Source organism: Apodemus sylvaticus, chromosome 10 (assembly GCF_947179515.1).
Source record: "Apodemus sylvaticus chromosome 10, mApoSyl1.1, whole genome shotgun sequence".
NCBI lineage: Eukaryota > Metazoa > Chordata > Mammalia > Rodentia > Muridae > Apodemus > Apodemus sylvaticus.
Window position 1 is genome coordinate 104891375 of NC_067481.1, and position 17910 is coordinate 104909284.

General features: G+C 43.3%; 1 protein-coding gene and 1 pseudogene across 1 annotated transcript; both read left to right on the forward strand.

Moving 5' to 3' along the window:
* Positions 1-4306, forward strand: part of LOC127694510 (dnaJ homolog subfamily C member 30, mitochondrial-like) — an 85909-nt pseudogene extending 81603 nt beyond the window's left edge.
* A 9600-nt stretch (positions 4307-13906) lies between these two features.
* LOC127694788 (60S ribosomal protein L39-like) lies at positions 13907-17136 on the forward strand. The gene is made up of 3 exons (XM_052196460.1): positions 13907-13944; positions 14092-14169; positions 16797-17136. Exon 3 carries the CDS (start codon positions 16826-16828, stop codon positions 16979-16981), a length of 156 nt encoding a protein of 51 aa, XP_052052420.1. The 5' UTR covers positions 13907-13944; positions 14092-14169; positions 16797-16825; the 3' UTR covers positions 16982-17136.
* Positions 17137-17910: the final 774 nt, after the last annotated feature.

Here is a 17910-nt window from a genome sequence, read left to right on the forward strand (position 1 = left end):
CCCCTTTTAAGTGTTGCTTCTACAGTCAATCAGTCCCCGGCAGGTCTTCTCCACCTGTGCTAGACTCCTAGCTACAGGTTACCAGTGCAGGGACTCCCGGTTTTTTTGGTTTGTTTTTTTGTTGTTTGTTTGTTTTTTTAATGAGTTAAAACTAAATCGAGGAGTGAATGACCAGCAGATAAAGTTTTATCCATTTTTTTCTTCTCAACATGAAACACAGAGCACAAATCAAGCAATAAAATGAAAACACAGATGTAAACTGACAGATAGGGACAGATTGGTGCGCCAAGGACAGACAATATAGAGAGAGAGGGAAGAGAAGTAGATATGCCACCAAAGGGACCCAGATATCCTACCCAAGGGACCTAGAGCCATAAATAAACTTTCTTCCAGTAGGAGGCAGAGAGGGAGTAGGATGTAATATAACCTGCTCCTGTCAGTAGAAGAGCTCTGAAACAGCTTAATTTATTTTCCTTCTCTTTTACCAAAGCATCCTACACAGGGGAGAGAACTGCTTTTAAAAATCTCTCTCTCTCTCTCTCTCTCTCTCTCTCTCTCTCTCTCTCTCTTTCTCTCTCTCCCTCACTCACTCTCGCTGTCAAGTCCAGAGTCTGAACTATCTCTAGTCAGGGTCCAGGATGAGAATTATCCTTGCTCCATTAGATTTTAGCATAACTCTAAATATACAAAAAGCATTCTACCATTGCCTTGTCCCATTTTACAGGGTTTATTCCCCACTGGCCCAAATTTTCCTTTGCATGCACATCCTTTTCTTCAGTATCCTTCACTATATCCCTCATACTTGAGCTCCAGTGTTAAGGCACCATCTGACCAAACCAGCTCAGTCATCCAAACAGGGTCTCAAGGGAGGTGGTTAAGGCCTGAAAAGAAAAAGACAATTAGACAACATTATAACATGACTCCAGTCAGTGCTGAGGATGAATTAAATTTGTTCATTCTAGGTACATTATAAAGAATATGGTCAGTCCAAAGGCATAAACAAAGTAGTTAAAGACCAAGAAAGAATAAACAAAAGTCCCAAGATTACTGTATTCAGGGTCTTAACAAGCAAGACTCATCAAGATACAAAGAACACGTTCCTCAGCTGTATTCATCCTGAGCCTGCTTTCTTGTCTTAGCCCAATATTATATTCTTACCAAATTTCTGGAAGCAGCCCCAAGAGCTCTCCACAGAGAACTACTTGCCTTTGTGTCCCAAGGGTTGGGATTAAAGGCACGGACCACCACAACCCAGATGGGACTTACTCTTTAACTAGGATTTAACAAAAACAGGAACTTCTTAATTATAAATAAATACCTTAACTTGTAAGACCTTACATAGGACGCACAGGAACTTTTTTTTTTAACTGTTTTTATTTCTACAAACAGAACCTTTAACCTGCAAGGCATATCATTCCCATCTTGGCCTCACAAAATGATCAACATTGTTATAAAAGTGGCAGAACGCAAAAACAACTTATGAAAAATAAAAAAGAAACAAACAAAAATATTCTATACCCCAACAACAAACACACTAAGAAATGCACACGTTCCTATTCACAATAGCCTCAAGAAAAAAATAGTGAGGACTGTAGTGGTTTGAATATACTTGACCCATGGCAAGTGGCACTATTAGGATGTGTGACTTTATTGGAGAAGGTGTGGCCTTGTTGGAGGAAGCATGTGGAGGTAGGTTTTGAGGTCCTATATTCAAGCTCTGTCCAGTGTGGAAGATAGAGTCTCCTCTTGGCAGCCTTCAGATGTGGATCAGCTCCTTTTCCAGCACCATGCCTGCCTGGATACTGCCATGCTTCCTGCCATGATGATAATGCACTGAACCTCTGGAACTGTAAGCCAGGCCCAATTAAATGTTGTCCTTTATAAGACCTGACTTGGTCATGGTGTCTCTTGACAACAATGGAAATTCTAAGACAAGTATTAAACCTAATTAAGGAAATGGAATACTTCTACACTTAAAACTTCAAGTTTCTAAATAACAAGTCTTGGAAACCAGGCAGACAGAAGGATTTCTCAGAGGCCACGACGAAAGGACAAAGAGAACAGCAATTCTGTGTCCTTACCAGGAGCAGACTTTCCAAGGTCCAGACAAGGCTGTGTAGACCTGAAAAACAAGGGCGCCCCAACGTCCCATGCCTCGGAAGGTGACACCCATATCACTCGAGAGAAATGGTCTCGATGCAATAAGCAAGAGGATTTTTATTCCAGAGCTCTGGGGTCCACAGTCATACACCACACAGGGGTAGAGGACTGTGGAACCCTGAGTTCCAAATTGGGGCAGCTTTTATAAGTTTACAACAAAGCCCTCAATTCACAAACCTATTATTCCTTAGCATTGAGAGCCCGCATAGTGCAAGCCAATCGATTTGTACCACTCCATAGTTTTTAGTCCAATCGGTTTAAATTATCAGATCCCACACTCTGTGGACCAATTAGTATCCTATTTTCTTGGAGGTCTATAGCTGCGTGAACTCCTGGGTGGGGGTAATGGTGTAAGCAGTTTACAGAAGCAAGATAAGCAGATAATTAGCTCATTTCCAGTTACCTTACGGGGCCAGGATAACCTATTCAAGGCCTTTTTGCCTAGCCCTTAACAAAGGGTGGGCTCTGGAATGTGACCTTTTACTTAGTTTCTAACAAAGAGCACAAAAAGTGGGCTCGGGAATATGAAGTGTTTGGGGCTCCTTAGAAGGCTGGAGTTAGAGCTTTTTTGGAGTGAAATAGCATTTTAAACTTCTGACTTCTTGGGGTCATTAGAGAGTTAGGCTGTATTTTCTAACCTTTCAGCTGCAGCTCAGGTATTGAAGGAGTTAAGGTTTCTGGGAACCTGACTTTTCCCCCAGAAGAATCTGAAGTCATCAGTGCTAAGATCACTGGGAGCTCTGTCTATGATACACTTGAGATATCCTGTGTTTCTTTTGTGTGCCATTGTTTGCTTAGCTACCTTCTGTCCTCTTCTGATTGTGTGATGGCTTTCTGATGACTCTGTCCCAGTTTCCCCCTGAGAACAGCACATAATTACTATATTTCTCAATAAACTTGCTTGTGAGAGCCACCAGTTTGTGCAAGATCTCCTGCTGTCAAGCTTCCTTATCTTCTTTTTTGTTTCTTATTCCCTGGTCCTTTCTCTTATGAACATGTCACTGAAAAAGAACCTACTGGTCCAGGTCAAAGAGGCTGAGAAAGACACCAGAAAATGGGAAGCTATTCCATGCTCATGGACTGGTAGAATTAATGGTGTGAAAAATGACCATTCTACCAAAAGCTATTTGCAGGTTTGTTGCAGTCACAGAAATAGAAAGAACATCATAAAAATCACTTGGAACTACAAAGAACATCAGATAAGCAAATCAACCCTTGAGGGAAAAAATCCAAAATGCTAGTGGGATTACCATCACCATTCCAGAATTCGAGATGTAGTATGGAAGATGGAAAGGTGGCACACATCTTTAATCCCAGCACTTTCGTTCAGCAGACAGAGATGGGACTAAGTACGTTTGAGACCAGCTGGTCTACATAGCGTGTTCCAGGGCAACTAGGCTATATAGAGACACCATCTCCCCGAAATAAATAAATTAGTTAATTAATTACATATCCATAGTAATAAAAACAGTATAGTACTGGCATAAAAGCAGATGTGTAGACAACATGGTGGCCGCGTGCTGCCTGGGTGGCCCCTGTCACCACCAGGGAGATTGTGGCAGGTCCTCAAAGTTTGGCCACGGTCTTATGCTCGCGAGTGAGGACTTACCTCCAGTACCACCCTCTATGTGCTGGGCATCCCCTCCATGGCCACGCAGGCGCAGATCAAAGCAGCCTATTACCTACCAGCAGAGCTTCCTCTACCATCCCGATCTCAGTCCCAGAAGCATTGAGGCCACCAGGCGCTTCACGCACATCTCCGAAGCTTATCTGATCTTGGGCAGTCGTACTATCCCCTGTCGGAGGTATGACCGAGGTTTGCTCAGCGACCAGGACCAGTGCGTGGACCTGGGGTATAAGACACCCCCGTCCGATCTCACTCCTCCCTGCCCTCCTCCCTACACCCCTCGAGCTCACGGTGGCTCTCGGGTTTCTCCTGGTGACCTTCCACTATGTTTGACTTTGACACCCTCTACCAGGCACACTAAGGAGAATAGCTAGAGAAAGAGCTGCGACTGACTGTGTGCCTGGAGGGAAGTCCTTCTCAAAAAGCAGGAGGATCAGGCCAACAAGGCGCCCTGCTGGGACGACACCACTTTCTTTGTCATATTTCCTTATCTTCATCTGTGTTGGCTTTTGTATTTAATCAGAGAAAAGGAGGGAAAGGAATCCATCCCAAGGAACCTGCCTTTCTAGACCGTTGAACTATTATTGGTCTGCGATTGACTTCCTCTAGGGGTGTCCTCTTGACCCTCCTGAGACCCTCCAGCCTGGCCAGTGACCAACACATCACTCTCCTTTGGTCCAGAAAAAGATGCTTCTCAGAGGGCAAGAAAGAGGCCCCGGTATAAAGATAACTGTGAAAACCAGAAATTTAACTGCTTTCCAGAATGCCCTGGGTGCCTGGTCATTTCTAGAAGTTACTTTCCAGAAGCCAACTCCCGGAGCACTTGCAGCAGGTTCCATCCGGAAGCCCTGAGCAAGATTTGCCCTGTCCCCTGCCGCATGTCTGTATAATAGGTGGCGCTTCCCCTGTAACCTCTGAACCGTGCAATACGACTGGTTGTCCGATGCCACAAAGACTTAATTCTTGGGGACTCCAGTGATATTTGTTTTTCTGTGTTACCCCAAGCCGCAGGTGAGACTTGATCACCGACCCAGCAGGCGCTAGGGACTCAGTGAGCGGATGCCGGCAGCCGAAGGCACTGGGATTAGGCCGCAGCTTGGTTGTCTTCGCAAACCCCTTCCCCGCTAAGAAAACAGGCAGTTGCCAGGCGGTGGTGGCGCACGCCTGTAATCTGGCACTCTGGGAGGCAGAGGCAGGCAGATTTCTGAGTTCCAGGCCAGCCTGGTCTACAGAGTGAGTTCCAGGACAGCCAGGGCTATACAGAGAAACCCTGTCTCGAGAAAACAACAACAACAACAACAAAAAACAAATCCAAAAAAACAAAAAGAAAGAAATTAAGAAAGAAAGAAAGAAAGAAAGAAAGAAAGAAAGAAAGAAAGAAAGAAAGAAAGAAAGAAAGAAAAAAGGCAGTCAAAGATTGCCAGTCACCCCCACCCCCTGCAAGAAAAGCAGATGTGTAGACCAATGAAACAGTGGAAGATACAAATATGAGCCTACATAGCTTCAGCTATTTAATACTTGACAAATATGCTAAAAACGCAGCTTGAAGAAAAGAACATGTTATTGATCATTCATATGAGTCATGAGGTCATTCAGAGATTCACCTGTGACTGTGAATATATTGAACAAAAGAGGCAATTTTGACAATACAGACACCAGGACCATAACAGGGACTAGAGAATCCCAAATGCAATGCCCAGCCACATTAGCTAGGAACAGAAAGGTATATTCTGTTTATGTGAAAACATACATCCTACAAGCACAAGGTTACATTCTATTTTGCACATACATGTCTTGCAGATATCCTGGTTATCTCCAGTAAACAAAAACAAGCTTTTATTTACAGAAGCAGAAACAGCAGTTAACCTTCTGACCATAAGCAAGAGTTGCATAAATAAGACCAGATAATTAGTTTTTAAAATAATTAACGTTTGGAGGTCTAATTCTGCTTGGTAGTTCTCTTAAGCACAGTAAGTTTTAAACTTTTAAATATAAACTTAGCAATCAACATAATGTTAGCCATCACAAAAGTACCTCCCAACAATGTTTCTGGGCAAACTGGATATCTACATGTAGGAGAATTAAATTAAAACCATATCTATTGCTTTGCATAAAAACTAACTCTAAATGGATCAAAAACCTCACCGTGAAACCCTTTAACCTGAAACCACTAGAATAAAAGAGGATTTGGGTGTAGGCAAGAACTTTTCTGAATCATATTCCATTTGCCCAGGTATTAAGGACAAAGATGGACGAGTTGAGCCTCACAAACTGAAGAAGCTTCTGCAGAGCCCAGGAAGCAATCGAGTGACAGGGTGCCCGGGGACTAGGGGAGGATCTTTGTCTGCCACACATCTGATAGAGAGTTAATGACTACAATATGTTGCATGTAATTTTAAAGCCATGCTTCCTCCTTTGATGGGGACCAAGGCCTGCGCTTCCAGCTTAGCTCTGGATCACTCACAACTTGGGAAAGCCGGGAGCTGCTATATGCAGACCTCTTCCTCCTGGCCACCTTCACCAAGCTACCGTCAACTGCCCTGTCTTCTTTCTCTCTCCTGCCCACCGCAGAAGAAAAACACTAGACCGCTTGATTATTTTAAAACTCAGCAGGTAACACAACTGGTGGGCACAGAAATCTCTATCCCTAAACTTATCAGCTATCCTATATCAGCCATCCATTCAAAAAAAAAAAAAATTGGTCTGTCTGAGTTGGGATTTCTGTTGCTGCTTTAGAGACCCTGACCAGAGCAGCTTGTAGAGGAAAAGCTTGCTGCATTTTTCACTTCCAAGTAAATCTATCACTGAGGGAAGTCAAGTCAGGAAGCAGGAAGCTGGAGGCTGGATCTGAAGCAGAAGCCATGCAAGGGTGCTGTTAATAGTCATGCTCCTCGTGGCTGCTCAGTCTGCTTTGTTGTATAATTTAGGATCACCTGCCCAGGGGTGACACCACCCACAATGGACACTCTCACACCAATCACAACCAAGAAAATGCCCCATAGTCATGCCTACAGGCCAGTCTGATGGAATCATTTTCCTAACTGAAGTTCCTACTTCCTGGAGAACTCTAGCTTGTATCGTTGACAAAATACTAACCAGAATAATATCTGAAGAGAATTCTCAAAAGAAGAAATAAGGTTGATCAATATGGTTCCCACCTTTATCTTAGCACTCCAGGCAAGTAGATATCTAGATTTTGAGGACAGCCTGATCTACATAGTGAGTTCCAGGCCAGCCTGGGCTACATAGAGATACTCAACAAACAAACAGGCTAAAAATTTTTCAAAAATGTTCATCATTTTTAGCAATTATGGAAATGCAAATCAAAACAGCTTTGGATTTCAGCCAACCCCAATCAGAATAACTAAGACCAACAAAGCAACTGTTGACAAATGCTGGAGCTGGTGTGGAGGAAAGGCTAGGGCTCAGTAACTATTGGTAGGGTTGTAAACTGGTGCAGTCACTCTGGAAATCAGTGTAGTGATTTCTCAAAAACCAAAACTCAAGGTGCCATACAATACAACTACATCACTCCCTGACATCTGCCCAAAGGACTCAGCATCATACTCCACAGACACTCAGCAGTGTTCATTGCTATTCTACTCACACTAGCAAGGGACTAGAAACAACCCATTGGGTGACAAATCATCACCTGCAGTTGTCATCAGGTTTGTGCTGAGGATGAAAAGCATTGCCAGCCATGCCAGGCCTCTCTCTGTTCCCTGCATGTCATCTCCCCTGCATGTTCTCTCTCTCTACCTGCATTGCTCTCTGGCTGTTCCCTGTCTGTCTGTCTGTCTATATGTCCACTTGTCTGCCTCTATCTCTTCCACAGGTTCTCACTCCTCTCTCTGCCCCCTCCCTCAACAGATCTCTTTTACACCAGATCTGTTGCATGGTGTGATCTCTTAGTACACCTTGGTTCTGGCTACCAAGGATAGCCCCTCACTGCATTATATTTTATAACATTGGTGTCATGTCATCTGAGGAATAGTCTTAGAGTCTGGCAACACTGGGAACCCATCTGCTGGCTATACCTACAACAGATCTGTTTTCTGGTCCACTGGACAAACACACACAAAAAAATGGTGAGTTTCCTCTATTTCTAACTCAGCTTAAATACTTCTCTGAACATTTCCCTGGATAAGACTTCGTTTTTCCAGCATGGTTTCTTGCCCTCTTGGGTTCTCTTGAAAATCCTGGTACAAGGTAAACTGTGTCTACTTGTGCTCTTAGTGCTGGCCCCTGTCCACTGGAGGATGATTTACTAGGTAGCTTGTGCCTTTTTGGTTTAGTATGCCCTAGGTCTCCAGGATGCCTCACACCCAGACCTGGGACCACACTCCTCACCCATGGGACAGTGTCCTCAGAGCCTCTACATCTAGTTTCTATACTTATCAAGCCTGGCTTCCAAATACTGCCCAAGAGATCAGGGGAACATGAAAACATTCTTTCATTATTCCTTTTTCCTTACTCCAAGCCCTATTTCTTTCTGTCTGATCTCCCTCCCCACACTGCATCAATGTTTTTTTGCCTGTAAGTGTGCAATGACTAGAAGTTGGAGCCAGATAGGAGCAGAAATTGCAGTGCACACACCACACACAAAGCCTTCCCATGTGGACCATGTGCCCTTCCTGCCTCCTGCCTATGCTAAGCTAAGCAAGTGGAGCTATCTATCTATCTGTCTGTCTATCTATCTGTCTATCTGTCTGTCTGTCTATCTATCTCTTCCTCCAAAGGCTCAGATTTTATTACAACTTGGCTTCATTCAAAACCCTTGACAAGTGAAACAACCACCTCTCTCAGGACTTGGCCAGCACCCTAATTTCCTTAAGGTCCCCAAAGATGTTGATACCTCTAGGCAGCAGGAAGCAGTCTAAAGATCACAGTGCCCTCATTCCTACCTCACTACCCCTTCCTAGTTCCTCATTTTTAATTAAACAAAAAGGGCGGGATGGTAGTGTACAGGCAATTTACTGGCCTGTTCTCAGCTGCCTAGAAACTGCTTAAGTCTTCATCTGCCGCTATCACCTGCCACTACCACCAGGATTGCAGGAGTGCTGCAGACAGAAAGGATGACCAGAAACCCCAGTCCCCACCCAGTGTTCTTTTTCTCTGTTCCCTGCAACTATGTCCCCCTTGCCCCCACGTGTGCCCTCTCTTTGCCCTCATGGCTCTCTCATTGTTCCCCACCTGTCTGTCTGTTGGTCTGTCTGTCTGTCTAAATATCTACTTATCTGCCTCTATCCCTTCCCCACTCCTTTCTCCTGCCCCAATAAACAAAACTCTTTTATACCATATCTGTTGCATTGTATAATTTCTCGGTTTTACGCCTTGGCTCAGGCTGCCAAAGACACCCCCTTGCCACATTATACTTCAGAACAGGGATCCCATGGCAAACTAAAGTACAGATACCATCAAAGTTTGACTTGGTGAACCCAAGACTTTCATTAGGGTTACTTGCAGGAGTATGGGTGAGGGTCTGATTACCTACAGGGGCAGAAAAGACTCAAAGACAGCTGTATCACCAAGGCCACCACAGCATGGTGACACCTGACAAAAGCTTGGGAGTCTGCACAGCCCGCAAGAGGCTCAGCAGGGTGGAGAGTGTACTTTCCAACTGAGTCTAGTCTGAACCTTCCCAGGCAGCTTGGCTAGTTTGTTTCTCCCAGGCTGTCCTCAGAGGTGTCTTTGCAGCTTGCTTTCCTTTGTCTGGTAGGGATTCTCCACTTCTGTTGCTTGGAGGGAGAAACTAGAGAATCTGATCAATTTCAGGGACTTCTGAAGTTGTTTTAGGTAGGACATTCCCTGAATGTTTTACTCTTGGAAGAGATTTTTTTTTTCACAACCCATCTAAATGTCTTTCAGCTGATGAAAGAGTGATGAAACTGTGGTGCGTATGCACTTGGCTATAAAGGAAAATATAATCTGCAGCCACATGGAACTAGAAAATAGTACATGGAGTGTGTAGGGACTGGGGCCAAGAGAAAACCCTGCCCCTGGCTCCCCCGTCCCCTGGTGACTCAGCTCTGGTGTCCAAGCCAGCCATGCTGTACTTTTCTACTAGCTCACTACCAATGATCCAAGAACGCTATAGAAGCTTCTCTTCCTGCCCAGCCCTCTTGCTGTCTCTCCTCCTGTTCAGAGGTGGCTGTACTTTATGTTTCTCATGAGCAGGTCTCTACATGAGGTTTGTTGCATGGGGTGACTTTGCGGTGTTTCTTGGCTCCTGATTGCTAAGATAACTTTGTGTTCAAAAAGCCTTTATATTAACCCAGATGCAGAAGGACAAATGATAACTGTTCTTCCGTCTGTGGTTCCCAGCACCACATCTTCAGATCTGAGTACACAATGTAGACTGATGCTGAAACCAGGAAGAGCAGGACACGGGATATGAAGAGGGAAATGAAACAAGTAGGGGGCAGGGCTGTCATCATGCTTGAGGTTGGGGAGGTCAATACAGATGGAGAGAAGGGAAGGGGGCCAAGTAACACAAAGGATACTTGAAAAAACCTTAAAGAATCACATGGTTTATATTTGCTAAACGTTATATGTTATATGTGGTACAAGAGAGTGACACACGTGTGCGTGTGCATGTGTGTATGTGTGTGTGTGTGTGTGTGTGTGTTGCAGAGTTTGATACCACCAGGGAAAGATCCTCTAAACTAAACTAAACTTAAAAGATTAAAAAAAAAAAGTTAGCTGGGCAGTGGTGGCACACTCCTGAAATCCCAGCACTTGGGAGGCAGAGGCAGGGGGATTTCTGAGTTCAAGGCCAGCCTGGTCTACAGAGTGAGTTCCAGGACAACCAGGGCTACACAAAGAGACCCTGTCTTGAACCTCCCCCCCCCAAAAAATTTATTTTTAGCAATGTTGGGGTAACTGTCACCTTTCCAATCTAACAGCTGTTACAAAAGGGAAAGACAAGGGCTGGGATAGTAAAGGCACTGACCACAACTGTCTGGACTCTGCACTCTGGGGTATTATAATGTTTTGCTGTTTGTTTTTCTGAACAAATAGTGGTTAAACTTCTACTCCTACCCAGCTGTGATGTCTATGAAGCCCAATAATGACCAGGATGGTAAGATATCTCTAAATGTGCAGCAGTGGACGCCTGTCTCGGCAACAACCAACAGCTAAGTTCAGGACAGACCAGCCTTTCCATCTGAGAGAGAGTGCAGTAAAACCATGGAACTAAACCACTCTGTGAGTAAAAAGAAGAGTTTATCTGTGTAATCAAACTGCTGGGCTGTCTTTAGGAGACAAAGAACACTAGGCAGTGGGGAAAGGTTTGTCAGTTTTAAGGGGACAGTTAGCACCAGGAGAAGTAGTACAGGCCAGAAAAACCTTGGAATTGGTGCAGACTGAGTTAATCATGAACTACATACCCTTGCCCGAGATAGTTGATCATTGGAGTGGATGTAGTAATAGGTTTGGTGTCCATAGACTCATGTGTTTGACTGCTTGGCTCATAGGGAGTGATACTATCAGAAAGTGTGTCATTGTTGAAATAGGTGTGGTCTTGTTGGGGGAAGTGTGTTACTGGTGGGCTTTGAGAGTCTTCTCCTTGTTCCCTTTGAAAGAAGATGTAGAACTTTCAGCTCCTTCTCCAGCACCGTGTCTGCCTGCACGCTGCCATGCTTCCTGCCATGATAATGAACTTAAACCTCTAAAACTATAAGCTAGTTCCAATTAAATGTCGTCCTTTATAAGAGCTGCCTTGGCCATGGTGTCTGTTCACAGCAATGGAAACCCACACTAAGTTAGTGGATAAGGGAGTAGTGGCTGACCTGGTAAATAGAGGCCTGCCTTACTCTAGTCCTTAGGAATGCTGAATGCATCCTTCTGCTTACTCAATATATCAATCCCTCTGTTAAAAGGTCAGAGTCCTGTTAGGACATTGTCAACAGCACTGCCATTTGGTAGCCCAATTTGGACCTAGCATTATTCTGTATACTCAGATATCCTGAGAGTATACTTGAATAGAAATTATTTCATTTTAATCGTCACAAGTGTTCAGAGATTGGTGTTGGAAGCTAGGTGCATTGTTTGGAGAGCAGTAGATGTGACTGTAGGACATGCATTCTAAGGAAATAGGCTGCGGAAGTACGTTATTACAAGAAGGAGGTGTAACAGGCTCCCTGAACTTAGTAGGTCCCATACCTTAGCACAACTGATTCCATGATGGAAGTACCATTCAGGCATGTAGACAGTACCACCCTCCAAAACAAAAATAAAGACCTAATCCATCAAAATCCACAGGTCTGGGAGGATCTATAAATGTATAACCTTGCTTTTTGGATTCTGTAGTTCTGCTTCTGGCCATCTGTTCTTGTTAGCTAAAGCACGCCAACCCAGGATATGGTTTTTGTGCTTAAATCTCACCCCAAGAAAGGGGTTACACTGGGATCCTAAACACCCAGCATAATTACCAGCTTGCTAATACGGACTTTCTTTTGGCTTAGATCTGAATCTGAGCAATGTAGGGGGAAAATGTGAAAGGAAAAACACCCTGAGCCTGGCGGTGGTGGCGCACGCCTGTAATCCCAACACTCTGGGAGGCAGAGGCAGGTGGATTTCTGAGTTCACTCTGAGGCCAGCCTGGTCTACAGAGTGAGTTCCAGGACAGCCAGGGCTATACAGAGAAACCCTGTCTCGAAAAAACCAAATTCAAGAAAGAAAGAAAGAAAGAAAGAAAGAAAGAAAGAAAGAAAGAAAGAAAGAAAGAAAGAAAAGAAAGAAAGAAAGAAAGAAGGAAGGAAGGAAGGAAGGAAGGAAGGAAGGAAGGAAGGAAGGAAGGAAGGAAGGAAGGAAGGAAGGAAGAAAGAAAGAAAGAAAGAAAGAAAGAAAGAAAGAAAGAAAGAAAGAAAGAAAGAAAGAAAGAAAGAAAGAAAGAAAGAAAAAAAAAAGAAAAACACCCTGATGCTGACTTGATCTCAGGCACAGGGCCAGGAAACAAAATCCTACCAAATCCCTGAACTGGACCCAAGCTCAGGACTTGAAATACCCACCAATCCTCACCCTGGACATTACCCACCAAGAAATCCTGGAACCATGTGACAAAGAAACATGAGCATAACTCCAAGTCTCATTTGGCGAATGAGAGGTTGTCATATGAGGGTGAGGCCCTGCGGGCTTTGAAAGCAGAGATGACTATCAGGATGGGTCCAGTGAAAAACTTATTGGCTTAGGTTCCACTCAGCCCTCTCAGATAAGGAACACTTGTGCCGAGATTTTTGAGTCATGGTTTCAGATAGGAACCATCTGTGCTATCAGGTACCACTGAGTGTGGGAAGCTTCGATCTCAAATGGAGATATTTTTACCCTTTAATAGGGACCAGTTTATCTTTAGACAACATGGTGTGAGTCAGAGAAAACACGGCTGACAGTGGACACAGGAGCTATAACTTAGCACAAAATGCCTGGCATTACATGTCCTTAGAGCCACCGAAACAAGTGACTGAAACTACTGTAGAATCAATTATCCTTGGCAGAATGGCGTTTTTTACGTGGGTTCTGTATAAATATGGGTTTGAGGTCAGAAGCCTTTGCCGGATTCTTTAACAGCTTTGTCCACCTGAGTTCCTGGACTTAGTTGCCAGCATGGATCATACACGTAGCATTGACATGTGATTTTGCTTTTTTGGAGCAGGGTCTTATGTAGCCCAGGCTGACTTGGCATTTGCTATGCGTGGCTTTTTTCTCTCTTGTACCTCGCAAATGTTGGGATTATGACCAAGAGCCACGACGGCACATGTCATGTTATTATTATTTTTTAATCTTTCATGTCTGCAACCTTTTTATCTGCAGATAATTCACAACTAGTAAACATTTTGAGTCTTGGGGGCGGAGAGCAGCATTCCTGTTATATTTGAGAGGTGGACACTTCCGTCTGCACACCAGTATGTTGCAGTTTCTGGATCACAAGCTCCTAAGGCATTAACGGTTCTAACGGTCATCCCGGGAAGACCTGCAAGCAAAATGTACCAGAAGGCTCCTTGCCCGGAAGCTAGCGCTACGGGCTTTGCCTTTACGTAATCTGCGCCTGCGAATCTGCGCCTGCGTACTAACACCCACTGCCTCTCCCTAGCCACGAGGCCTTACCGGATTTCCGGCGGCCGCCATTCTTTTAACTGCCAGGCGGGCCAGCTGTTCAGGTGTGTGGTCGGGGCTCCCGCTGTGCAGGGCTCACCGGTGGGGTCGGTGTGGCGGTGCGGCCTGGGCTTGTGGTACCACCTCGGCTTTGGGGCTCGGGCCTGCGCCTCGCTGCTAAGGAAACCTTTCGGGTTTTTGTCTTTTTCTAGGAAACCTGGCAGAGTCAGGCGCTCCACCCTGCCTTTCCAAGATTTTCTAATCCACTGGCTTAGACTCACCGGGAGGAGGTAAGGCAATTAGTTGTTTTTTAAAAAGCCCAGCAATTTCCTTTTAGGTAGTTCCTTCCCACCTCTCCTTTCCTCGGCCCCTTTTGTTTCCCTTAAAAAATTTCCACTAATTTCGTCCTCTTGACCCACTTTGTTTGTTTGTTTGTTTTTCCAGACAGGGTTTCTCTGTGTAGCCCTGGCTGTCCTGGAACTCACTCTGTAGACCAGGCTGGCCTCGAACTCAGAAATCCTTTTGTTTTACTTATTTATTTGTTTATTTATTTATGTTTGGTTTTTTTGTTTGTTTTTTGCATGGCACGGGCTTTTTAAAAGGCGTCCAGTTGAGGGTGTTAAGGCTTTCATTTGGTATGTTCGGTATGTGTGGGGCCTTTTGTTTTGAGACGGTTTTATATCTTTGTGCCTCCTATACTGTTGTCTTTTTATAGTTTATCATTTTAAGCCTTATGGTTGGTGGTATCTCTGTGTTCAAAGGAGATGCCTCTGAGGTTATTCTCAGATAGCACACCAGGCAAGGGGCAGGCTGGAGGTCACTGTTTTATACAAAGGGAAACTGGAGGATCCATGGTTAAGGGCATCTTTCATACTTAAGAATTTGAGGTCTTCCCTGCTACATGAGGACATCTCACAAGAAATTTAAACAATAACAGTGCTACAATGACTAGATTTATGTTGGTTTCAAAATATACCCATAAGCAGGCATGGTAACATGTGTCTTTAATCCCAACTATCCCAAGAGATGCATATATCTCTGAGATCAATGAAAGGTGAAATTTAATTCCATTTTTGGTTGTTTGAGTATGAGAGAAAGAAAAATCTCACTGTCCAGCCTGACCTTGAACTCACTGATCTCTCGCCTCTAACTGCCAAGGGTTATGATTACATATAAACATCAATATACCAGGCTAAGCTTAATTTGATTCCACTTAATTTAATCTTAGTAGTTTTTCCCCCATACCAAGGTTCATCCTGACCTATAGTCCGTGTTCTTACTGACTCTTCAAATGCTGGAATTTAGACCTGTTCTATTGCTGTGAAAAGATCCATGACCAAGGCAAACTGGTATAAAAATGGGGGCGGTTACATATATTTTCAGAGGCTTAGTTCATTATCATCATGATGAGGAGCATGGTGGGATGTAGGAAGGTACTAGAAGAGTAGTTAAGAACTACAACCACATCTGTCAGCAGAGACATACACTGGGTCTGGTGTGGGCTTAGAAAATTCAAAGCTCACCTGCAGAGACACATTTCCTTCAATGAGGCCATCCCTCCTAATTGTTTTCAAAATTGTGCCAAGCCCTGATGACTAGCCATCCATATGAGGCTGTGGGACTGGGTGGGGTGAATTCTTAGTGAAACCACCACAAATAGCAAGCATATTAGGAGAGTCTGTTCTCACTATATCAGTCGATCTTCTTTTCCAGAGGAAAAAGCTAGGAAATGAATATAAAATCTTAAAGTAGATCTTGATTTCAATGTGGGAAAACTTAAGGCAAAGTTGCCTTTGTGATAAAGGAGAATTTCAGCATCTTTGTCTCCTTTCATTTTTGTTTTTAATTTTAAATGTTTTTACATTTATTTTGATGTATAAGTTTGATGAGTACTTGCATGTATGCATGTGCACTGTGCTTGGTCCCACAGAGGTTAGAAGAGGGTGATAGGTCCCTTGGAGATGGAGTTACAGATGTTTGTCAGCTGCCATGTGGGTTCTGGGAACTGAACTTAGATCTTCTGGAAGAACAAGTACTCTATTTTTCAACTATCTTTTACACCATCAAATTATTATTTTGGTAACAAAAGAAAAAATGATCTTTCTCCTTTTTTTCTCCATCCCCCCCCCCCCCACCTAAGACAGGTTCTAACTTTATAGCTTTCACTGGCAATATGGCTAGAATCTTGCTGTGTAGATAGACCAGGATGGCCTTGAACTCAGTAGAGATCTTCCTGCCTCCTAAATACTAATATAAATGGCATACATACACCACCATGCCTGGATCATCTTTTTGTTTTGTAGCATACTTGAATTCAAATAAAATTGAATCATTGCATTATCAGAATTAGGTAGTATACTTGTTTGATGTATTTTAAAACTAATTTTGTTATAGTAAAGTAAAAGAAAGAAATAGGTGATCATTTTAGCACTCAAAAGATTTTTAAATACTGGCAAAAAATTGTATACACACAGGCAATACTGTTTGAGAAAGTACTTAAAATGTCATAAGAGTAAGGCTATAAAATTCTTTAACTTACATAGCATAGGACATATTTCTTAGGTTATTCGTAGAATATATTTCTGCTAATTTCATGATACCTAAAGAAAATTACTTCGTACAACCCCTTTTTCTGATTATCAAAATCTTTGCCTGACTGAATTGACTGATTGAGAAGCTTCTTATCCCTCCCCACTCCTGTGTTTTTGTTTGAAAATTTTAGGCTGGGTCTCAGCACAGGATGACCTTGAGGACTATATGCACATTTATTGGTTGGGTTTTCAGTGGAGTTTTTTGTGTATAACCACCATTTCTGGATCAACTGTGTGGGTGCTTCACTTGCTTGTTCTTTTGATTGCCTCTTTCATTGTCTTGTTTTTAATGACTAGACGTTTTTGCCAATCTCTTTTTCATTCAGTGTGTGCCCATCTGACTTGGTTCTTCACCATGGCTTCTCACAAGACCTTCAGGATCAAGCGATTCCTGGCCAAGAAACAAAAGCAAAATCGTCCCATTCCACAATGGATTCAGATGAAAACTGGCAATAAAATCATGTACAACTCCAAGCGGAGACATTGGAGACGAACCAAATTGGGTCTATAAGGAACCACACATACTTATGCTGTTTGAAGGTTACCGTTAACTTAGTGTATCAAGTTTGCAACATTACCATTGTCTGGACAGCTGTGTGTGTTTATTAGGAATATAAGTTTTCTTTCTGTGCTCTTGTGGGGTTCATACAGTAGTTCAGTAATAAATATGTGAAACATTTTCTTTAGAACAAAATTGCTTGTGTGTTACAACTTATTTTGTGGTTCAGGAACATTTGCATAATAGACAAGTATTCTATCAGTGAGGTATATCCTGGATCTTGTTTGGGTAGTTTGGGGTTGAGACATATCCAGACTTCCCTCAAACTCATGATCCTCCTTCTGCAGCCTTCTGAATGCTTGGAGGACTCCAAACCTGAGTGACAGAAGTAAAAAGAAACTTGTCAAGACTCATTTTCTCTATCATTTCACATGATTATTGAAATTAGATTATTTCTTTTTCAATCAATAATTGCTCTCTGGTCCTTGATCTATATCTTATTAACAAATGTTAAAAAGCGGCTATTGCCTCAGGAGGCAGAGGCAGGTGGATCTCAGTAAGTTTGAGGATAGCCTGGCCTACAAAGCTAGTTCCAGGACATGGTTATAATCTGATTGTCTTCAAAGTAAGTGACATCAAATCTCTTGGCATATTTCTGACATCTCTGTAAATGATTCTGATGCTCTTTAATCCCTTAGTGATTTTTGCAGTTTTTGTGAGAGCCAAAGCTGTTTTAAGGTTTTTTGTTGTTGATGTTGTTGTTTGGTTTTTTGAATTTGTTTTTTTTTGAGACAGGGTTTCTCTGTATAGCCCTGGCTGTCCTGGAGCTCACTCTGTAGACCAGGCTGGACTCGAACTCAGAAATCTGCCTGTCTCTGCCTCCCAGAGTGCTGGAATTACAGGTGTGCATCACCACCGCCCAGCTTGTTTTAAGTTTTAAT